Genomic DNA, 25188 nt, shown 5'->3' with positions numbered 1-25188 from the left:
AAAAAATATCTATCTGGATGCTACAATGGAAGATGGAATATTCTTGAAATGTAGAGAGAGAGAGAGAAAAAAAAAGGGCGAGTAATCTGAGTCTGGATCATTTCCCTCCCTCTCTCCGTCTGTAGTCCGTCTCGTGCTCGACTCCCATTTTTTTTGGGTCACATTACGGCTTATTTTCACACCGCTCCGCTGGGCGGGGGGGGGTAAAAAAACAAAAAAGGAAAAATCTCCATGCAGTCGGGTCTGATCACGACACCCAGCCTTCTTCCAAAATGGATCCAATTTGGGTTTTTTGGAGAGAAAAGCTCGCCGGGGGTACAAATGAGGCGCCTGGCCCCCCCGTCAGCGAGCGGCGCCGCTCATCCGACCCGGACTCATCTGTAGTCTGCAGGAGAGCGAGCGGACGCTCTGGGTGGAGCGCTCTGCTACGTTCTTGGAGAAGGCCGGAGCGGCGCGGCGCGGGTGTGTGTGTGGGCGATGAGGAAGAGGAAGGTGGGGGTCCAATGACTAGTTGGTTAATTAGAGGGAGCGCTCCGCCGCCTGTGATGTTGTCACGCTCGCTCGCTCGGCCGCGTGGCGAGGCTCTCCGGGGGGGAACCCGTGTTGCTGCACACTTCTTTTTTTAAATTCCCTTCCAACAAAAAATCCTGTCGAGAGCTTTCATGTTTGTTTGTGGTCGGGTGTATCGGGCTTTTTACTCTGATTATGTATCAGGCATTATATATATATGTGATGTGTGTGTGTGTGTGTGTGTCAGCCTGTCAATTAGGATTTTTTTCCTGCAGACACAAATCAAATAGTTTTTTGCCTCGCCAATTACCAAAAGGCACTTTAGTGTGGACTGTATAGAAGTCTATCCTTCATGTGTTGAAGCTGCATTCTCTCTCCTGACCACCAGGAGCACTATTCAGACACGTCGGCCATCTTGGCTCCGTACGTCTCTGTCCGGGTGGCCGTGGGACGCCGACCAGCTTCTCCATCAGAACCGTCTCGCGGTGGTATTTATCACAGCGTATGTAGCTCATAGTTTATGGATACCCATCGTTAAATATCGCACTTGCACCCACCTCAAAGCCACACGCACTTAATGTCCGCCCCTCGAGGGTTATTTCTCGGCATGAAAGTTCTGAGAGTCCTTTCTTTACGTGTTTTTCGCCGTAAAGAGCCACTCGTCTAGACGGCGGTGTTTTAGGGCCGGCGGTGACGCAACACCCGGGCGACGCAAGCTAATCACGCTTTCGGCAGATTGAAGGGCTGATTATTTTGAAAAAATCTTGAATTTGCAGCACTGTGGCAGAGTCTAGCCATATTTGCATATCCTTCATGTGCCCGGTGTGTCAACAAAAGGAGAAGCTCTCTCTCTCTGTCTCTCTCTCTCTCTCTTTCCACACTGCTGTATTCAGATGCAAAGCAAAGTGAACATCATTATGTTTTTTCCCTCCCTCATAACATTTAGTTCTGGCTTTAATATTGCGATGCGCCGTGAATTTAAATTGTATACCCACCGTTTGTTTCCCTTCAAGGCGATGGGGGGTGTGTGAGTGGGGGGGGGGGCTTTGTGTGCAGGGTTTAATTCTATTTGTGGGGGGAAATTTGTTGTAATGTTTGCCCGGCGGCAGGTCAGGTTAGAAATTCATATTTCATAAAGGGGAAGATCTGCTACAGTAATAGCTCATTTGGTTCCTGTGACGGCGGCGTGTGCCATCGAGCCCTCAGGAGGTGTTTTTTTTTAATTCAGCCGACGGTCGGTTGTCTGGGAAGCGCTCGCGCGATAACCCCGATGACATCACCGCCTTCACGGGTGTGGTGGCGGAGAGGTGAATGTACAAAATATGTGAGGGGAGGTAGGAAAAATATGATATCTTTACTCGGCAGCAGTGGTGGTGCGTCCATAGGGGGCGCTAGGGCGCCGCCCCTCTTAAAATTTTGAGATGAAAAAAACAAAGAAGAAAAGAAAAAGAAATCCTGTCAAAAAACATTATATGCCAAATCATTTAAATAGTAAATATACCGTGTTGACGCGCTAAATGTGTGTGGGAGACCGTCAGCCTGTCAACAACCACTTAAGTTAATGTGAAAAAATATAATATATCGCCACTCATTATCACGGAGAGAAGCCCCTCCCCTTTTTCGGGACACCGGCCCAACGTGTGTGTACGGGAGCGAGCAAACATTTCAGTCGTTTCGGCAAGGACGGCTTCTCATTGGCGGATGAAACGTGAATCTTGGGGCACAAAAATGTGCGCTCATTGGCCAATGACATCGTTTTATTATTTCACGTGACTGGACTATTCGGCAGATCAGAGACGTATCGTTCCCTCAGCCAGAGAGCTCCACGGAGCTACGCGAGCAGGTAGCTAACGGAGCTGTCAGCTGGAGGCTCAGTGAGTAATGCGCTGTTTAGTTTCCCCTGTCTGTTGTTCCAAAGTCCTGCGACTGAAACTCTCTGGACTACAACGGGGTGAGGGATCTAAAGAGCTGCAGACAAGTGTAAAGCACGAATCTTGCCGCAGTTATCTAGCTAAGAGCATGAAGCTAACTCGCTAACAGCCTGAAGCTAACCCTGTTTGCAGAGCAGAGCAGCAGAAGGAGACCGAACTGGCATCGAAAACACAACAAAGAAGTTCTGAAAAACAGACACATTCCCTCAAGAATAATGGAAACAGGCTGGTTACAGACATGATTGACTTTAACCAGAGAGTTATTGAGAAGTTTGACCACTTTAAAGAGAGGAGGCTACTTTTCTTTACAGTAGTGGGTCTGCTCTGTCACCCAATGTAACATGTGATCTCTTTCTGACTCTATTCTGCTCTGAACCTCTTTCATGTGAGGGTGAAACTCTTTTATTTTGCAAACCTCTGAAACCCAACCCAATGTTTCTTAAAGCTGCTCTGAACCTCTCATGCCCAAAGTTACAGTGTGTTGATAGTTGTTATTGGACAGTGTTGAGCACGGTGTGTTCTTTAAATAAAGCTTTGTTTTTTACAATATTCTACTCAAAACCTCTTTTCTTCTCATTGTTGAGTGCTATTTAAACTGTCCCCCCCCCCCCCCCCCCCCCAAAAAAACTGGGTTAGGGTTAGCAGCAGTCAATGTGGGAGGTATCACAAGAACCCACAAGAACTAACAATAACCCACAAGAACTCACAAGAACCCACAATAACTAACAAGAACCCACAAGGACAAACAAGAACCAACAAGAATGACTAGCCCAACCCCTGAGAGTGACTAGCCCAACCCTTGAGAGTGACTAGCCCAACCCTTAATAGTGACTAGCCCAACCCTTAAGAGTGACTAGCCCAACCCCTGAGAGTGACTAGCCCAACCCTTAAGAGTGACTAGCCCAACCCTTAAGAGTGACTAGCCCAACCCTTAAGAGTGACTAGCCCAACCCCTGAGAGTGACTAGCCCAACCCTTGAGAGTGACTAGCCCAACCCTTAAGAGTGACTAGCCCAACCCTGAGAGTGACTAGCCCAACCCTTAAGAGTGACTAGCCCAACCCTTGAGAGTGACTAGCCCAACCCTGAGAGTGACTAGCCCAACCCTGAGAGTGACTAGCCCAACCCTGAGAGTGACTAGCCCAACCCTTAAGAGTGACTAGCCCAACCCTGAGAGTGACTAGCCCAACCCTTGAGAGTGACTAGCCCAACCCTGAGAGTGACTAGCCCAACCCTGAGAGTGACTAGCCCAACCCTTAAGAGTGACTAGCCCAACCCTTAAGAGTGACTAGCCCAACCCTTGAGAGTGACTAGCCCAACCCTGAGAGTGACTAGCCCAACCCCTGAGAGTGACTAGCCCAACCCTTGAGAGTGACTAGCCCAACCCTGAGAGTGACTAGCCCAACCCTTAAGAGTGACTAGCCCAACCCTTGAGAGTGACTAGCCCAACCCTTAAGAGTGACTAGCCCAACCCTGAGAGTGACTAGCCCAACCCTTAAGAGTGACTAGCCCAACCCTTAAGAGTGACTAGCCCAACCCTTGAGAGTGACTAGCCCAACCCTGAGAGTGACTAGCCCAACCCTTAAGAGTGACTAGCCCAACCCCTGAGAGTGACTAGCCCAACCCTTAAGAGTGACTAGCCCAACCCTTAAGAGTGACTAGCCCAACCCTTAAGAGTGACTAGCCCAACCCTTAAGAGTGACTAGCCCAACCCTTAAGAGTGACTAGCCCAACCCTTAAGAGTGACTAGCCCAACCCTTAAGAGTGACTAGCCCAACCCTGAGAGTGACTAGCCCAACCCTTAAGAGTGACTAGCCCAACCCTTAAGAGTGACTAGCCCAACCCTTAAGAGTGACTAGCCCAACCCTGAGTGACTAGCCCAACCCTTAAGAGTGACTAGCCCAACCCTTAAGAGTGACTAGCCCAACCCTTAAGAGTGACTAGCCCAACCCTTAAGAGTGACTAGCCCAACCCTGAGAGTGACTAGCCCACCTTAAGAGTGACTAGCCCAACCCCAGAGTGACTAGCCCAACCCTTAGAGTGACTAGCCCAACCCTTGAGAGTGACTAGCCCAACCCTTAAGAGTGACTAGCCCAACCTCTAAGAGTGACTAGCCCAACCCTTAAGAGTGACTAGCCCAACCCTGAGAGTGACTAGCCCAACCCTTAAGAGTGACTAGCCCAACCCTTAAGAGTGACTAGCCCAACCCTGAGAGTGACTAGCCCAACCCTTAAGAGTGACTAGCCCAACCCTTAAGAGTGACTAGCCCAACCCTTGAGAGTGACTAGCCCAACCCTTAAGAGTGACTAGCCCAACCCTTAAGAGTGACTAGCCCAACCCTGAGAGTGACTAGCCCAACCCCTGAGAGTGACTAGCCCAACCCTTAAGAGTGACTAGCCCAACCCCTGAGAGTGACTAGCCCAACCCTGAGAGTGACTAGCCCAACCCTTAAGAGTGACTAGCCCAACCCTGAGAGTGACTAGCCCAACCCTTAAGAGTGACTAGACCAACCCTTAAGAGTGACTAGCCCAACCCTGAGAGTGACTAGCCCAACCCTTAAGAGTGACTAGCCCAACCCTGAGAGTGACTAGCCCAACCCTGAGAGTGACTAGCCCAACCCTTAAGAGTGACTAGCCCAACCCTGAGAGTGACTAGCCCAACCCTTAAGAGTGACTAGCCCAACCCTTAAGAGTGACTAGCCCAACCCTTAAGAGTGACTAGCCCAACCCTTAAGAGTGACTAGCCCAACCCTTAAGAGTGACTAGCCCAACCCTTAAGAGTGACTAGCCCAACCCTTAAGAGTGACTAGCCCAACCCTTGAGAGTGACTAGCCCAACCCTTGAGAGTGACTAGCCCAACCCCTGAGAGTGACTAGCCCAACCCTTAAGAGTGACTAGCCCAACCCTTAAGAGTGACTAGCCCAACCCTTAGAGTGACTAGCCCAACCAACTTTAAGAGTGACTAGCCCAACCCTTAAGAGTGACTAGCCCAACCCTTGAGAGTGACTAGCCCAACCCTTAAGAGTGACTAGCCCAACCCTTAAGAGTGACTAGCCCAACCCTTAAGAGTGACTAGCCCAACCCTTAAGAGAGTGACTAGCCCAACCCTTAAGAGTGACTAGCCCAACCCTTAAGAGTGACTAGCCCAACCCTTAAGAGTGACTAGCCCAACCCTTAAGAGTGACTAGCCCAACCCTGAGAGTGACTAGCCCAACCCTTAAGAGTGACTAGCCCAACCCTTAAGAGTGACTAGCCCAACCCTGAGAGTGACTAGCCCAACCCTGAGAGTGACTAGCCCAACCCCTGAGAGTGACTAGCCCAACCCTTAAGAGTGACTAGCCCAACCCCTGAGAGTGACTAGCCCAACCCTTAAGAGTGACTAGCCCAACCCTTAAGAGTGACTAGCCCAACCCTTAAGAGTGACTAGCCCAACCCTTAAGAGTGACTAGCCCAACCCTGAGAGTGACTAGCCAACACCCTTAAGAGTGACTAGCCCAACCCTAAGAGTGACTAGCCCAACCCTTAAGAGTGACTAGCCCAACCCTAAGAGTGACTAGCCCAACCCTTGAGAGTGACTAGCCCAACCCTGAGAGTGACTAGCCCAACCCTTGAGAGTGACTAGCCCAACCCTTAAGAGTGACTAGCCCAACCCTGAGAGTGACTAGCCCAACCCCTGAGAGTGACTAGCCCAACCCTTAAGAGTGACTAGCCCAACCCCTGAGATTGACTAGCCCAACCCCTGAGATTGACTAGCCCAACCCCTGAGAGTGACTAGCCCAACCCTTAAGAGTGACTATTATCTGAAAGATAATGTCAATTATCTGAAAGACATCTGTAAATGTTGAATTAATGCCTACTTAAACCAACAACAACAAAAAATGAACAAACGGTCCTAAAGGAGTGTATGTCGATGTATGTTGGAGCATTTTTGGGGGTTTTCTCGCTCTCTCTTAAAGACCCGTCCTGGTATCGTGAACGGAGCGATGCCTCGGCCTCGCGACGGTAATTTAAACTTTGTATTGAACAGGAGCGAAGACGAAAGAGGTGTATACATAAACTAAACCACATTATTGAGGTGCAAAAAATCCTCCCTACGCATTACAAGATTTAAGAGTCTGGCTGGATTCAAGCACAGCAATGGTTTAAAGTCCTCAGGGACCTAAAAAAACAACAACACATCAATAATAATGTGATCTCGCAGCTGTGATGTGCCAAAAATGTGAAAATTACTGTGATTTGTTTGCTAAACCCAATGATGGGAGAACATTTTGGGATGTTTTTCAGTCATTTGGAAGATTCACTTGTTATACTAATAATCATTTCTAAGATATATCAAACAAATGAGGTTCTCTCTCTCTCTCTCTATATATATATATATATATTTAATATTTAGGATGAAGGAGGAGGTTATTGATTTTGTGATCATTGGTGGATTTATAGTGCTCACATGGACGCCTCCTGCACATTATTGTGGACACCGATTAAACTCACTGCTGATGTCTCGCTGCCTCGCTCTGTGTTGATTGTTGTTTGGTGGATTTTGTTCCATAAACCCACCTTGTTGCACAAATATTCAATTTTTAACCTTTAAATATTTATAATGTTGTTTTTTTTCGTTTTTTTTTTCTGGCTGTAGTTGAGCAGAAAGAATCTCTGGAGAAGGAAGCGAAGCTCAGCATCCTGGAGGCCGGCGTCACCGACGTGAGTACATGAGTTAAATCTTAAATCAAAGAGTTACGATGATCCGACGCTCGATTGGGCCGGACCGTGGACTCCCTGCTCTTGTGGAACCAGGGGTTTCACCCCATTCAGCCACAAGAGTGAGAGTGAGGTCCACCGCTGATCAGCTCTGGCTCCCAGTTCATCCCAAACCCAGCTGTGGGATGAGTGGGAAAACCACGTCTTCCTTAAATCTTCATCAGTCGTTCATTCACTGGAATGACGGATCGTTGTTGTTTCAGAACAACCAATTTCCATTTGCCTTTCTTTTTTCCGGTCGTTCTTCTTCTGGCTTTTTTCTCACTTCCTGTGTCGTATTTCACGCTGTGAACTGTTTTGCATTGTGAGCCGACACAAGCCTCTGTGCATCGTAACTTATTGTCTCTTCATCAAATAGAGGTTGAACATCCGCATGCATTTGCAGATTATTTATATTTTTGGTATTTTACGTAGGCAGGGTATCATTTTTCAACCCCGACAAGAAGCATCTATATATATATCAACGGGTAATTTACCGGGCGTGTATAATTCAGAGGTGTCAATCTCCTTCCGTCGAACACATTGTCGTAGGACCCCCCCATAACCCCCCCACACACTGCCTGCTCCATCTATATTTACGCCCCCGGACTCCATGTTGGGGGAGATTAACTGATACGTCTGAGATACGGCTACATCCGTACCGAGCTATGAATTCCAGCTCCGACTTTGATTGGAATCAATTGAAAATCGACTCGTCTCACGGTAAACACGGGTACGTGTAACGCTCTTGTACTGGCAAAGGAAGAAGTCGAGTCTGCAGGTTTATTTTTCCAGGTTTTATTCCTGCTGACGACATCCATACGTCAGCTCCCTCACAAATACAAAACTATTAACTCTAACAGGACTACGTTATATCTAGATTGACAAAAAGGGGAGAACAGCGGCCCCTAGTGGACAAAATGAATAAATGCGTGAGTTAGTGACTCAGCTGAAATTCTAAAGTTAAACAAAAGGAAGAACACCTACCTAAACAGAATGTATACCCATTACCACTAGCTATACTGTACGGGCAAAACATACGACAGGACGGCCGGATGTGTCAAAAACCAACGGCGCCAAAGAAGCAATGAAACAAAAGATACCCGTTGTGTGTTTTTAAGATCGCCAAAAGACATATTTGCCGATGTCAAAAACACACAACAGGAAGACACCGCGATCGCAACACAAACGGCCACACTTGCAAAAGAACATAACAACACAGTGAAACACGATCCCAGCGCACAACTCACCCTCACAAATACACAACTAATACGAGGGAAAGACGACGGGGCTACGGAAGCTCAAGAGGGACAGAAGAGGCGAAACGCAGCAGGAAACTGATGTTTAGAAATAATGCTACGATATAAAAAATAATTCAAATAAAATTCACACACACTCAACAGGACTGTCGAACAACGAACAAAACGAAACACAAGACATTAAAAACGAGAAATCATGAAGTGCTTTGAACTCCGTTACATACGGTTGGAAAAAGCGCCACTCGTTACTTGTCGTTTGTTTGCGCCAGCTGAAGCAGAGCGAGTCGCCTCTGCGAGGAGACGGAGGAGACGGAGGCGGCGAGACCCGGACGTCTCTAGCGAGGAGCTACCGCGTGTCGATTGCGTCGTATTGCCGCGTGTTCAATCGTCCGAGAGGGGAAGACACACCCCCTTAACGACGTTATAATTGTACTCGTGCTTCTAGTACGCAGCCTTCTCCTGATGACTGACGCCCACTGCCGCCCCTCCACCTCCTCTCTCTCTCTCGGCTTCGCTCCCTCTTGGTTTTCATCTCTCTCGGCACATTGCTATTCTCCACCAGCCTCCGCGATAAATGGACTGCTGAGCGTCTGCACTCGCCCACTGATTCAAGAGTTAGTCGGCGCGCCCGTTCACCGTGCTTATGGAGGTGGCGGCGGCGGCGGCGTGGTCGGGGAGGGAGCGGGGAGGAGGTGGGCCTGTCGCGGTGATCAATACCGAGCTGCAAACAGGAGCCAATTATGGCCAATCGAACCTCCGTTGTAAGAGAGAGAGAGAAAATCCCTCCATCACCGGCTGCCAGATAGAGGAACTCTCGAGAGTGTGAAACATCCATCACCTCCCCGTACATACGGCGGTGGGTACTTCAGTTTTATCATGTTACTGTAAAATAGGAATATTAACATACTACATCACAGCTGACAGGTCAAAAAACACACACACAAGAAACAATAGTTACTTTCTCAAGAGTGCCGAGGCGATTTGTTTCTGGTTGTTCTCATCGATGAAGGTGCGTATGCATTTCCCCGTTTGAGGCGAGGGCAACGTGAGCGAGCATCGATCCCCCCTGTGGGCTCGTTACCGGAGCCCATTAATGGGAAGGAATAGCTTTTCAATGAAACCAATGAAGACTAAACAAGGCGATCAGGTAAAACAGAATGTCAATTATTCCAGGGGTTGTTTAATTTATATTACCTCAGTGTGACTTACTAAGCAATACTTGACTCCATTTAACTTTATTCCTGTCTCTTTTGTAATCCTTCCCCCCTGGATGTGTAAGACACACATCTGTTAAGGAATTAACCTTTTTTATTGCTAATGTAACGATTTGGTGTGAGAGGCGCTGCAGTTTAACCCCTCTGAGATCAATGACAGTACCATGAGCACCAAGAGACCAAGACACCAATGAGCACCAAGACATTAAGAGACCAAGACACCAATGAGTACCAAGAGACCAATGAGCACCAAGACACTAAGAGACCAGGACACTTATAGACCAATGAGCACCAAGACACTAAGAGACCAATGAGTACCAAGACACTAAGAGACCAAGAGACCAATGAGTACCAAGAGACAAATGAGTACCAAGAGACCAATGAGTACCAAGACACTAAAGACACTAAGAGACCAAAACACCAATGAGCACCAAGACACTAAGAGACCAAGACACCAATGAGTACCAAGACACTAAGAGACCAAGACACCAATGAGTACCAAGACACTAAGAGACCAAGACACCAATGAGCACCAAGACATTAAGAGACCAAGACACCAATGAGTACCAAGAGACCAATGAGTACCAAGACACTAAGAGACCAAGAGACCAATGAGTACCAAGAGACAAATGAGTACCAAGAGACCAATGAGTACCAAGACACTAAAGACACTAAGAGACCAAAACACCAATGAGTACCAAGACACTAAGAGACCAAGACACCAATGAGTACCAAGAGACCAATGAGTCCCAAGACACTAAGAGACCAAGACACTAAGAGACCAATGAGTACCAAGAGACCAATGAGCATCAAGACACCAAGAGACCAATGCGTACCATGACAGCATGACACCAATGAGCACCGTGACACCTATCCTATCGGGAAGGAAGCAGCTTAACAACGGTGCAAAAAAATGTTTTAATGCATTTCGAAATGTGTTATTTTGGCCTATTTTTTTTATGTTGTATTTGAATATTTCTGTATACTGTGTCCCTAGATCAATAAATAGGTGTGACTGGAGAGCCGATGAGTTTCCTTGTGTTCATGTGGGATGATGTTAGACCCTCTACTTCACATCAATGAAACTTCACAACCACCCACTACAGACCTAGTGGTCGTACGGCGCTCATATTGAAAATAAGGAGGTTTCTGATTGGCTCCCAAAACAGAAGTGCTCGGCATCCAATCCGCACCAAAACTTGAACTTTTTCGATGACCAAAAATTGCTAATGAGACGAAATCGAGGTTTTGGAACGGCCATCATTATGTTCTACACCCTTTTACTCATAGTTTCTTTTAATCGAGCCAGAACAAGTTGACACACACGAATGAGCTGTATCTCAGGTTGCCAGCTCTCAGATGACGGATACCACGTCATTGAGGCATTTCCTGTTGACCCGCCCCCTTAAAGACCCCCCAGCACCCCTCAGATGACTTGCACTCTGTCGAATGACAACAAGCGAACCTTGATCAGAGTAAATACTGTGTCGAGGGAAAGGAAGCCGAGGTCCCGTTTAGCAGCCTCTGTGTCCCTGTCCAGGTGAATCGGCTCCTCTTCGCTCTTTATTCGTGACCGCACTTCCAAATTCTTCTTCACCTCCCTCGTTTCTGAAAAATGGAGGCGGTGACTCGCCTTTTATCATGTTTTTTTTTCTTCTTCCCTTTTATGTTCTTTGGGATTCAAGACAGCGCCGAGGCTTCAGCGAGCGTGTCGGTGAGATGAGTTGAGTGGAAGTATTTGCTTTTCTAACTCTCTTTTAAGTGCCAGGCAATTTACAAAAATGCCGGCAACCCTTGAATAAATTTGAGGGAAATGCTAAATAAGCCGAGAGCGGGGGGGGCGCGTGTCTGAAGATGTCTGGAGGCTAGTTGGTAAAATAATCAATTCCAAAACTGGTGATGTGCGATGTGACGACGGCGGCAAAGAAACGGACGAGTGAAACTGAGGAGCGGCTTCGACGGATCAATTAAAAAGGCATAAAAAACGAAAATTAATCGCAAAGACCAAGAAACCAAACGTTGTACACAGATGAATAAGGAAGGTGATAGTTATAACAAATCACACATCAAAATACCCTTGTTCAGAATTTTAATGTGTGATTGTGTGCTGTGTTCTAATTTTTTTAAATTATTGTTTTAATGGTCATTTTAGTTCCTTTTATTTTATAGATTTTAGGATGTTTTAATTATGATGTAAAGTGTCTTTAAATAACTTGAAAAGAGCTCTATGAATTAAAGGCATCATTATTATAATTATTATAATAACCTAATTTTAACTCTAGTTGCCCCACAGCCGACAACAAAATGAATGAATAAAAAATAAATATTTTTTTTATAAATCATTTAAGAATGATGCAGCGTCATGCAATCCAAGACAACAGCTGTGTGTATGTACACACAAACACACACACACAGACACACACACATTATAATGAGATATGAATGTGACGGGATGGGAGGAGATCCTCGTTCGGTGGCTTTTGATAGATTAAAACGCCTTCGTGAAAAACTCAAAGCGTCCTCGTTGAAGTACGTTTCGTACGACACGCCGTCGCTTCTTAAAAAGTTACTTCGGGCCTTTTTTTTCCTCCGGTCACCTCACGCGGCTTCGCCATTAAACACGACGAGAACGCAGCACCGGTGTTACCGCTCGGAGACTGGCGTCCAATTAAGAGAGAGCGTCTGTGTGTGTGTGTGTGTGTGTGTGTAGGGAGGGAGCTATGGAGATAAGGTTGCCGTGGCAGCAACCAGATTATAATTCTCCTGGAGTGGCACTAATCCCCCCATCCAACCCCGGCCAGCTCGTTCTGTTCGCCGCGAATCAAGGCCGCTTCCAATAAGACTCGTCTGAAAGAGCGATTGCACGGATAAAGGGGAGGAGCTAATGAAACAAAAAGAAGAATACATGGCTTTTCCCATCACGGCTTAATACAGGCATGTTGCTACAGATTAATTCAAGTATTACAATATACGACAGCTGATCTGAGCGGGAGAGGAGTGAACTCATGAGCCGCTGCGACTGCCAACGTTTCTGAGATTCTCGAAAAAAGGAGGGAAACCCCGTTTTTCACCCGTGAAAATCGGCAGAAGTAATTAAGCGATATATATCTCTGATTTCACACGTCGGGCCACGCTGACCTCCCGGCCCGACGTGTGAAATCTGGCTGGGATTTTTATTTTCTCACACGGCTCCCGTTAAAATCGACGGGCTGTGAAGAAGCCGCCGTGATCTCCTCCTCCTCCTCGTAGAGTGTCACGTCCTCTCTCTCCTCCGCGGTGAACTCGAGCGTGGATATGATATGATATTCCTTTATTATGGTATTCCTGCCTCTTGTGTTGGGAGGGCGGAGCCGAGCGACGCCGTCATCGCTCGTAACGACACGGTGTTGTTTTTGTGCCCAGGTGCCTGAGAACAGTGCTGGATTTAAAAGAGAATATTCATGAAACACACACACACACACACACGCGGGATCAAGGTTGTCTGTTCACCGCGCTGCCCGGCTCAGTCTGTAATTTTCATCACAAAGAGAGAAAATAGATCATAGAAGATCAAAACAATGGCATGCATGTGAGCTCGCATACCTTTTTTTTCTACCTGCGCGTATGAGTGCACCTGAAGCGCCCGCCCTCGCCGAGCCATCTGCATCTCGGCCTTACATATTCAAATGGCTCCATGTGAGACATTGAATCGAGAGGCTGTTGAAGTGCCGGCTCTACTTCTCTTTTTTCTTCTTCTTCTTTTTCTCTCTCTCTCTCTGGCCGAGGCACGCCGCACCGAATGGCCTTTGATATGGTAATGACGGCTCACGGCGAGGGGGCCCTGGGGGCCAGATGCATGCTGGGATGTATCCCAGGTGTCATTCAGAGGATGTGGTCGACCTGGTTGTGGAAGACAGTTTACTCACCAACGGAAATCTACAATTTACAATGGAACACATTCAAATGTTTTTTATAAGATATTTTCTGAAATCCGGTTCTGCCCAGGGAAGCCAACGCAGAAGTGTGATCTCTACTGTCCACCAGGGGGCGACTCTTCTGGTTGTATAGAAGTATATGCTTCATGTGTTCAAACTTGCATTCTCTCTCCTGAACACAAGGGGTCAACTCCTCTGGTTGTATAGAAGTATATGCTTCATGTGTTAAAACTTGCATTCTCTCTACTCTCCACCAGGGGGTGACTCCTCTGGTTGTATAGAAGTCTATGCTTCATGTGTTCAAACTTGCATTCTCTCTCCTGAACACAAGGGGTCAACTCCTCTGGTTGTATAGAAGTCTATGCTTCATGTTTTTAAAACTTGCATTCTCTCTCCTGACCACCAGGGGGCAACACGTATGGTTGTATAGAAGTCTATGCTTCATATGTTAAAACTTGCATTCTCTCTCCTGATCACCAGGGGGCGACTCCTCTGGTTGTATAGTAGTATATGCTTCATGTGTTAAAACTTGCATTCTCTCTACTCTCCACCAGGGGGTGACTCCTCTGGTTGTATAGAAGTCTATGCTTTTTGTGTTCAAACTTGCATTCTCTCTACTAGCCACCAGGGGGCGACTCCTCTGTATAGAAGTCTTTGCTTCATGTGTTAAAACTTGCATTCTCTCTCCTGACCACCAGGGGGCAACACGTATGGTTGTATAGAAGTCTATGCTTCATATGTTAAAACTTGCATTCTCTCTCCTGATCACCAGGGGGCGACTCCTCTGGTTATATAGAAGTCTAGGCTTCATGTGTTAAAACTTGCATTATCTCTACTGTCCACCAGGGGGCGACTCCTCTGGTTGTATAGAAGTCTATGCTTCATGTGTTAAAACTTGCATTCTCTATACTCTCCACCAGGGGGCGACTCCTCTGCTTGTATAGAAGTCTAAACTTTAAATGATGGTCCATTTTGAGTCAAACGGACAAACTGCAGCCTTCATATTTCCTCGTTCAAGATTCTGTGGATAACAAACACTTTTGTTTTCTTTTCTGGTGGTTGATTTTCCTCCCAAATCCAGACGATGCGTTCACATTTTTAAGTGCAGAGACAGGGTGCAGCCACGGCCCTGTCGGGTTATTAGAAATCGATGGGCAAAATGCTGAGTTTTCAACCGCTTCACACATTACCTTTAAGCGCAGTTGGAGGGGGAGGGGGAGGGGGGGGGGCTCGTTATCGAGGTTCGTCGCACAGCATCTCTATTTGCAGCCTCCTACCTGGTCCGGAGTCTTCTCCAAGCACATATCGCCTCTACACTTACCGGGGCTGTGAACGCCCCCGCGGAGCTTTCTGGCAAACAGCGTGTCACCGCAGACAGCTGGCATCCACGGCTCACGCCACCTCTCCTTATTCTACCCCCCTCCCCTCCCCCCAGGTGCTAAATAGGCTATTGGGTACAGTTGAAGTCATCCAGGAAGAGGAGAAGGGAAATGAATGAAAAGCCCAGTTCTCTCAGACAAGACGCTCCGGCAAACAAGGCGCCGCTCGGTTTGTAAAGACAACAGCAATCAAGCCCGGTAATACGCACCTGTGGGCTCCGGCTAATGTCCTGAATATTGAGCTGTAATTGAGACCGGGCAAAGCGCTGTTGTCTGCACACATCGTTGAGCAAATGGCCCGGCGCTCTGGAATGGGCCCGTCTTATTGAAGTACGTGGCACGCCTGGTTAGCCAGCGGCCCTCTCGGCAGGGAGGGAGATGGCCGGTGCCGTCCAATCAGTCGATAGCGTGAAAGTCAATTGAATGAAAGATAGTTTCAAGAAAAAAGATCAGGATGTAACCCAAAGTTTTCTCTTCAATAAAAAGATCACCAGCTTTAGCCAGAAGTTGTAAAAAACCCTCAAATGAGTTAATCAGGTTTAAACTTTCCCGACGGTCCTTGAACGCTTCCGTCACGAAAAGTTAAACAAAAATCTCACCGTGAGCATTTTAATCACCATGTTTCGTTTTAAGCGTCTCCCAAAATAGAGGCTTTTGTTGCCTGCAACAGGTACGCTACGCAATTTGACGAACTGTGCGATAAAATAATAACCTCCCTCCCCCCCCCAAAAAAACGACGAAGAAACCTTTTCTAAATATGATGTGAATCTTTATAATATATTTGCTGTGTCATATGCTGCTTATTTATTTTTGGGGAACTTAAGGTTCTTACGTGTTGGATTAAATTCTTCCTCTTTTACAAACGACAACAATTTGACATTTTTATAATATCAAGAGTTATTTTAATCGGGGCTTTACATTTTAGATGAAACATGATTTGGTTCTAAAAGCAGCATTTTCTTTGAATGCATTTTTCTTTTCTTCGAGGTCATTATTTTCTTAATTCTTTGTTCCTACATTTGAATTATTCTGAAGCACTGAAGAAAGTGAATGCCAGGCTTGTTTGTGTCTATTGTTTGTGCCTTTTAGATATTCTGATGAAGTCTTGTTTTGTTTGAAATGTGACGATGCTCATGGGTTAAAAAAAAACTAGATACAAATGTTCTCGTGCACTGCAGGCATTTTGGACATAATGTTCAAAATATTACGTTATTTGTCTTCCTGGCTTGAATTTATTCCCAATAAAACTCTGCAGCGTGTTTGAAAAGTGACGCACAAACCAACTTTACTATTCGGAAATCTATTTAAGCTTTGATTAGAGATCATCAATACCTCATTGTTTGGTGGGATAATTGTGGGGATTTAGTATAATTTTCACTCACAGCGGCAAACCTGACTCCTCATTTGTTCAGTTGCTACTGTTCCATGTGCATATAATGGACTACTTAATACATGTTACTGTTGTTTGTCTCCTTCCTGTTGGCTAATGTCGCTGTTCTCAATCACAGCATGCACTGTGTGCTGAGCAATTAACAGATATTAATCCCCCCGTTTATCATATCACCGTTAGCTCCTGTGTTGCTGAGCTGATCACGAGCAGTTGGGGAATGCGTTTCTATGCTGATGACGACCGAGTCCTTCGCCACGAGGGGTCTAAGTTGATACGCTACTAGAAGCGATATAAAAGGAAAAAGGGTCCACCGAGGGGAGACGCAACCCTCGGCGACGCTTGCAGACGTTACCGAGAAAGGAACCCTGGCATCGGACGCATGGATTGTATGTAAGAATGTCCGACATGGCATTAAACAGCTTCTTGTCCGCCATGAGACATCTTCCGCCGCGGACACGTAGGCCTCAATCAGCCTTTCACCATCTTCTTCTTCTGTTGGGTCGTCTGCTGGACCGTCCATCGCCCTATCTTTTCTGGCATTGCCGTGATTTTAAGGAGTTCCTGGTTGTAGTCGACGTGTCCTTATACAATCAGTGTGATGAACTATGAACAGCTACGCCTGAAGAACTCGTGACAACGTACGTACGATCTTTTCAAAATAAGCTTCCGTGTTCACGGGGAAACTCAGTCGGGGTTTTCAGGCAACCAAAGACGTGGGTTAGTTTTTGTTTGGGTTAAAAGTAAGTAAAGTGGCGTCAGTCCAGTCAGCAAATCAAGTGGCATCAACTTCCCCGTTTCACGTGAGGAGCGAACTGCAGTCCCCCGGCTGATAGATTGATAGATTTGGTTGATGAAACACGAAATGGTGTGGGGGTATCTACAAATTACAGCGCCTTTAAAATAAGTGCATTCAGCCATGAGTACAAACTCAGAAGAAGAATCAAAAAGTTACAAGTGCTTCATGAAACGGTAGAGTGCTTTAAGTAAGTGGTATTTAAGTGCTACCTTTTTCTTGTAATTAATTTTGTATTCAAGATGGGAGGAAGATGTCAAGACTTTCTGATGATGTCATAGGAAGCTCGTTCCACCATTGAGGGGCCAGGACGGCAAATGGTCGGGATTTAGCGGGAACCCATAAGGCTCCCGATAACCGACGCGTTGCCGCCGACGCATGTGGAATTCAATTCAGTTCATTTGTATAGCCCATTCCCACAAATTACAAATTTGTCTCAAGAGTGCTTTACAATCTGTACACATAGACATCCCTGTCCCAGAACCTCACATCAGATCAGGAAAAACTCCCAAACAACCCTTCACAGGGAAAAAGGGGAAAAAACCTTCAGGAGAGCAACAGAGGAGGATCCCTCTCCAGGATGGACAGAAGAATAGATGTCATGTGACCAGAAGGAATCATTACACACAAATTAAAACACAGTAACAGCACAGTTAATGAGTATGACAGAGTGTATGAATAGTTGGTAGTCGGCATGGACCACGATCGAGACCTCCACGATCCATCAGGCAGACGGAGGTAGAGAGGAGGAGTGAACAGAAGCTCTCGATCCAATCGCGTTTTAGTTTCTTTTGAACGCCGTTAATGAGACGTGTTTAGAAATATATGCAGTATCCTCTGCGTCATCATCAGAGAGCTCAGAGTGAGACACGACGGACCAGGAGAAGAGAAGCCATGAGAGTTCTGTTGTCTGAGCCCACCGGTCAGAACACGCCATCAATGTGACACATTTTCAAAGTGTTTGCACTTCAACTGCCAGCGCTGCTGTTCCCGAGTAGTTTTGCACTTTTTAAAAGTGCACTCCAGGCAAACAACCCAATGTTTTCGATCGAGCGATCTCCCGTCGCTCTGACCTTGGCAGCTCTTATCAGCTGATGAATACTTTGAAAAAGATTGCATTGTTTTCCAGACCAGTACCAATGCTTTCGAGGTCCACTTCCACCTCCCCGAAACATTGCAATCCTCTCCACCTTAAAGCGAAAAGAAAGAAAAGATAATGCCGATTGTATATTTCATCAAATTGATCAATCCACCCAATCCAAGATATGAACGATGATGGAATTTGATCTGTTATCTTCCCAAAGGACATTTGAGACGCGACCCCCCCCCCCCCCCCCCCCGGACGAAGTTCGCCCTTATCTTTTAGACGTCGAAATGTGGAGAGGGGGGAGGGGCTAATTAAATTGGCTGTGTTTTGCTAACGCCTATAAACAGCCAGTATCTAACACACACCCCGCCATGAAATGAGAGCGACGCCGGGCGTAATGGATGAATACCTGTCTCCGAGGTGTCGGTCACGAGCGGCTGATTGCCAATCAATTAGAAAAGGCCACAACGGAAAGTTCATTAGAGCGTTCGGTGCAACGCGAGCAGAGAGCTGTGGAGATGCTCCTGCTTCTCGTTACCGCTCCGCCATCGAACTGTGGGGTGACTCGCTGTTTAACTCGTGTGCAATAGATGATTGAACAACCTTCGGTGAGTCAATTTAGGCGCCGTCCGTGTGATCGATATCTCAACCTGTCATAATCAAAACTTAAGTTCTAATCCAAAAGAAGTGCTGTGATTTTTGAAATTTCCCCACTGGGACGAATAAAGGTATATGTCATATAACCTGCTCAAACATATTTCTCAAAAACATTCCAGTACCACCACCGTCTGTTGTTTTCTCTCGTCTTTTCTCTCGTCCTTCTCGGTCACTCCGGCTGTAAAAAGGTCTGCGAACATAGAATGTATCTATATTTACGTATTGAACGTCATTTAAATGCCTCGCTTACAGGTGAAGACTTATTTTTGACATGTTCGGTACTTATTTTCCCTGCAACGGGAGAAAAAAAATAACATTCCAGAGGCAACTTTTTTTTTGTTTGTGACATTAAATGACGAATATGGTCTCTACACAATTAGTTCCTGGTTGTTAAAGGAATACTTCACCCACTTTTCTATATCAAGTACTCTCCTTGTGTTTCCTTGAATTCTTGAAGAGAACTTTGTTTTTTACATTACATTACATGTCATTTAGCAAACGCTTTTATCCAAAGCGACTTACAATAAGTTTTCAAAAAAGTGAGAGAAAAAAGGGTCTCGAAGAAAATTGAAACCGTCCCAAAATAATAAAGTTTTCACACGTCAGTCGGAGTTCTTCGGCTTCTCCGGAATCTGTGATTTACGGGCTGCTCGTTGCCGGTTGCCGGAGATTCAGTGGCTTTTAAATGTGAAGTCGATGTCTTCGTTGTTGCGTATTTAAATCTCGTGTCATCGTCGCTCCTCCTCTTCCTCCAGCACCGGCTACCGGTCACGTCGTGGCGTTATGATGCAATGTCTGTGTAACAAACATATTTTAACATCCAGTAGATTTCTGTGAAGCAAAATGTTTTCCTCCAGCCTGAAGTTGTTCATAATCCTCCGCTGTGCTTTCCTTTTGAACGCATACTTCGAACTTCGTGTCCCCTTTTTTTTAATGTTTCCTCACGTATACAGTTTACTTTATTCTCTCTCTTATGAGAGTATATTTTATTCATGAAAATACAGAGAGCTTAAAGTAAACGTTCTCTAGCTGAGGAGTAGTTAAGAGGATGCTGGAGGGCTGTGACCTGCAAAAATCAGGGCTAATAAAAAAAGAAAAGAAGCATATCTCTGTATGAATATTCAACCTGATTTCATGGGAACATAATATGAAGAGCAGAAGATTTCTGCAAGTCATTATTAGGCTTTTTAGCATTAATCTTATGCCACGTTGTGACAGCACAACCACTGATTGAGGAAAGGTATCCGGATCGGTCTTAAAATAAATACGTAAAACGAAATTATTAATGGGTGCAAAACAAGGCAAACATTTTTTTTACTTTAAAATAAAACACTGTTGTTCCACAAGTGGTCTCCCTCACTATTTATAGCACGCCTCTTATTAAATATGAATACATTAGGTCAACAAAATAAGGCAAAATTAATTCAAATAGATAAAAGCTCGGTACAGTTTACATTAATACAGTTTACAGGTTGTTTTTTTCAATAAAAATAAAATGTATATTATTTGAATATTTTTTTCCCGCGGAGATCCTGCACGCCAGAGAATAGTCGTGAGGCCCGTCCCGCCGGAGTGTGAGGGGCGGGTGGGAGTACGGGGGAGGGCAAATTCGGAGCCCCAGGGTGTCGTTGTCATGACGATGGCATGGGTCTGGACCGATGGGGGGGGCAGCTAGTGATGAATAATTATGCAAGTTTTTGTATTTGTTTATATATATATATATATATATATAACCTCGCCCCCCTCCCCCTGGAGCTTAGGGGGGGGGGGGGGGTTAAAACGAGAGAATGACTTTGATGAATGGAGACTAAACGGTGACGCATGGCCTCCCCGTTCACTGCGGGAGCGACGCCCCCGGGGTCGCTGCCGTGTTGTAATGCCTGCTCTCCTGGTCACACGCATTATATGCATTCTAATATTCCACGGCCGCATTCCCCGAGCGCGGCAAACGGCAGCGCGCTAGCCTGACCGCGGCGCATCGACGCTCACATTAAGGCAGCAAGGTGATCACAAGTCCGTCACCGTTTTTAATATTCACACGACTTAAGGAGTACGACCGCAGGAGAGTCGGAAGATAAGAACAAAAATAAATAAGCGATGCGCCTGCCACGTCTGAAGTGGTACATGCAGCATTTACACCCAGAACATAATTGATTGTTGATTGTGTGTTTTCTCCATCTCGAGGAACCGAATGTCCTCGCGGGGATTCAAACTCGGGCGCTTTTTGACGCCTTCAATTTCTTTTTGAAGTTTTTTTAAATCGTCGGGTTGGGCATTAAAGGGGCACTTTGCCCAAATTGCAAAACAAGTATCTCATTTGCCTCCCGTGGCATCTTCCCTTTGCCAATACTCTCTCCGTTGAAGCTGCGTCAGGTTTTTTGAGACGCGCCTCTCGAGTGCTGGAGAAAAAAGAAGAAGAAAAAACATCTCTTTCCAAAGTTCTGCCCTCGTCTCTGAACACTTTCAAATGAAATAGTTTCCCACTGAAGAACTAGTTCCTGCTTCCTTTCATCAGGGCTGGAGTTTTTCTGTGTTTTCATTTGGTCAACAAGTCCCATGAAGCGTCTGTTTCCTGTCTGTGGCTCTCAGCTCGAAGCCCATTGGACGGAAGCAAACAGCCCTCAAATATTTCTAAATAGTGTTGGAGACTATTTTAAGCAGCGGATTAATGTGCATTGGTTGCCATGCAGTGATTGTTTGTGGCAGCAAGATGGGGTGTGTGTGTGGGGTTGATTCCTAGTGTGTGTGTGTGTGTGTGTGTCTCTTCATGGTGATGAAGGAACATGGTATCGCTTACTGGTGGTTTTTAATAGTACTTTGCCAACAATGATTATAATGCATAATACTTATTGGGTCAATTGTCGGGATTTGGTCTTTTCATGGGACACAAAAAAAGTGTATATATACAGGACTGTCTCAGAAAATTAGAATATTGTGATAAAGTTCTTTATTTTCTGTAATGCAATTTAAAAAACAAAAATGTCATGCATTCTGGATTCATTACAAATCAACTGAAATATTTCAAGCCTTTTATTCTTTTAATATTGCTGATTATGGCTTACAGCTTAAGAAAACTCTAAAATCCTATCTCATAACATTTTAATATTTCCTCAGACCAAGTTAAAAAAAAGATTTATAACAGCTGAGTTTGTCAAGGCTCAGGAAACCCTTGCAGGTGTTTCGAGTTAATTAGACAATTCAAGTGATTTGTTTAATACCCTACTAGTATACTTTTTCATGATATTCTAATATTTAGAGATAGGATATTTGAGTTTTCTTAAGCTGTAAGCCATAATCAGCAATAAATCAGAATAAAAGGCTTGCAATATTTCAGTTGATTTGTAATGAATCCAGAATGCATGACATTTTTGTTTTTTTAATTGCATTACAGAAAATAAAGAACTTCATCACAATATTCTAATTTTCTGAGACAGTCCTGTATATTATCACAAGCCATATTATGGAAGGATAACATTGCGATGAGAGTTACTGCATTTACCCATTAAAAAAAAGTGCTACATTTGAAATTCAGAGCATCTCTGTGATTGAGTGATTGTCTCCTTATGGCTCTCAACATGGCGAAGGAGGTGGCTAGCAGCGCAAACTACGTCAACAGTGCAGTCGAAGCGAGCGTTTCCCCGAAGTCGAAGCTTTCCACCACCCGGCTCCCTCTCCCGTCTTTCACTCTCACGCCGCCGTGAAGCCGTGGACGGACATTTTGTTTGCCGGCTGCTCACTTAACCTCAAGGTTCTTCCTCCTTTCAGTTCTCGTGTGTTTGTGAATCGCTCTCAAAAAGAAAAGAAAAGGGAAAAAAGGCCCTGAAAGAAATTCTGAGCTTCGAGAGACTCAAAGATAAGTGTCGAAAAAAAAAGGGAAATAATATGCAGAAAAACCTGCAACACACACACACACACACACACACACACAATATCTATACAAAAATAGAAAAAACACACGCACTGCCAAAGACTTATGAATCACCTTGAACACACTCTTTCTAAGCAACTCCTCACCCTTACACACATATGAACACACAAACCAGCATTTAACTCACACACTCCCTCTTACATCAACCCCCTCCACCCACACACACACACACACACACACTCCTCTCTGGCAGGCGGACGTGCGGGTGATTGAATGTGAGCTTGAGGCGAGACGACAAGCGTAGCATCCACCTTGATCAACAGCCTTTTCTCGGCTTTGAGCGAACGCTGCTGCTCTACTTCAACAAGCTAATCTGGGCCCTCACACACACACACACACACACACACACACAATGTTGCTGTATTCTGTGGCTGTGTACATGTCAGTGAGTGTAGTTCTGTCCGGTTTGGGTTGTGGAAGGTCACACTGACACACTGATGTTTCAGTTGAAAGTGTTGGATCATTATTCGGAGTTTATTCCTGTTTTTACGTGAATTCTCGTTGATGGACGGAGGATCCTGATTGGTTGAGAGATCGTAATCCTCTCGTCAAATCACAAACCTGACGGTGTATTATTATTGGCTGAAAAGCAAGTCATCGTGTGATTGTATTTGCTTTATTCAGAACAGTGTGACAGCAAAGGGGCGTTTTTAATCAAATGCCGATATGGAAGAATACAAACACATTCCCATTTAAATGTGTTCTTATTCCTTTTTCATTAAAATACTAATGTTCACAGGAAAAAGCCCTCCTGGCTGCCTGAGCTGGTTTCTATATGCAACGTACACAAGCAGCTGGCATATTTGTTTGGTTTTTTTCATCGCTGCCTAGCGTTATAATAAATGAATGAATTATTTGTACGTTGCCGCTGGACTTTGATCACGCCGCTCCACTTTCTCCCGTCTGTAATCTCCTGAAACACGTGAGGAAGGAATCCGGTCGGAGCCACGAACTCTGAACTGAACGCTGACACGTCCTCGTCACATGTGATGAGGAAGGAAGAAGGAAGAAAAAAGAAGACGGGAGGAAGAAGGAGAAGAAGACGGAAGAAGACAGGAAGAGGAAGGAGGAGGAGAAGATGACAAGAAGAAGACAGGAGGAAGGAGGAGCGGAAGAAGACAGAAAAAGAGGACGGAAGAAGAAGACAGGGGAAGGAGGAAAGAGGAGGACACAAAGAAGACAGAAAAAGAGGACAGAAGAGGACAAGAGGAAGGAGGAGGAGAAGACGGAAGAAGACAGGAAGAGGAAGGAGGAGGAGAAGACGGAAGAAGACAGGAAGAGGGAGGAGAAGATGACAAGAAGAAGACAGAAAAAGAGGACAGAAGAAGAAGACAGGGGGAGGAGGAAAGAGGAGGACAAGAGGAAGGAGGAGGAGAAGACGGAAGAAGACAGGAAGAGGGAGGAGGAGGAGAAGATGACAAGAAGAAGACAGGAGGAAGGAGGAGCGGAAGAAGACAGAAAAATAGGACGGAAGAGGACAAGAGGAAGGAGGAGAAGACAGAGAAAGAAGACAGTCGGGCTCATCAATGGAACCCGGGACTGACTGACTGTCACCCCCAGGACTACCACCTCTTCTTCCACCTTCCTCTCTCCTCCTTCTTCCCGCTCCTTCCTCTTCCTCTTCCTCCTCCTCCTCCTCCTCCTTCTTCTTCCCTCCTCCACACACGTCACTTTAACATGCACTTTAACTTGAGGCCTCCTCCACACACATGCCACTTTATTTGCATGCACTTTAACTTAAACACACGCCACGCGTAACATACACTTTTAACTAAAACACACCACTTGAAGCACACACCCAAACACTTTCACATTATTTGTTGTCTTTCTGTCGTGTTGATTGTTGTTTGTTTGTCATGTCCAAATGTTGCACCTTCCACCAAAAAAAAATTCCTCGTTTGTGTAAACATTCCTGGCAATAAAACTGATTCTGATTCTGATGAAGAAGGAGGAGGAGAAGATGACAAGAAGAAGACAGGAGGAAGGAGGAGCGGAAGAAGACAGAAAAAGAGGACGGAAGAAGAAGACAGGGGGAGGAGGAAAGAGGAGGACAAGAGGAAGGAGGAGGAGAAGACGGAAGAAGACAGGAAGAGGAAGGAGGAGGAGAAGATTACAAGAAGAAGACAGGAGGGAGGAGGAGCGGAAGAAGACAGGAAGAGGAAGGAGGAGGAGCGGAAGAAGACAGGAAGAGGAAGGAGGAGGAGAAGATTACAAGAAGACAGAAAAAGAGGACGGAAGAAGAAGACAGGGGGAGGAGGAAAGAGGAGGACACGAAGAAGACAGAAAAAGTGGACAGAAGAGGACAGGAGGAAGGAGGAGGAGAAGACAGAGAAAGAAGACAGGATGAAGAAGGAGGAGGAGGGGAAGAAGACAGGAGGAGAATAAGAAGAAC

The 25188-nt window shown here is 45.7% G+C and overlaps 1 protein-coding gene across 2 annotated transcripts in view; it reads left to right on the top strand.

Moving 5' to 3' along the window:
* Positions 1 to 25188, top strand: part of LOC130197554 (receptor-type tyrosine-protein phosphatase N2-like) — a 159097-nt gene that overhangs the window by 86350 nt on the left and 47559 nt on the right. For both annotated transcript variants that reach the window (XM_056420280.1, XM_056420281.1), the window contains one exon: positions 7075 to 7139. In XM_056420280.1, the coding sequence (XP_056276255.1) occupies positions 7075 to 7139 (65 nt within the window). The remainder of the gene's footprint in view (positions 1 to 7074; positions 7140 to 25188) is intronic.

This window comes from Pseudoliparis swirei, chromosome 8 (assembly GCF_029220125.1).
Source record: "Pseudoliparis swirei isolate HS2019 ecotype Mariana Trench chromosome 8, NWPU_hadal_v1, whole genome shotgun sequence".
NCBI classification, from domain to species: Eukaryota; Metazoa; Chordata; class Actinopteri; order Perciformes; family Liparidae; genus Pseudoliparis; species Pseudoliparis swirei.
This window is presented reverse-complemented; position numbering and strand designations above follow the sequence as displayed.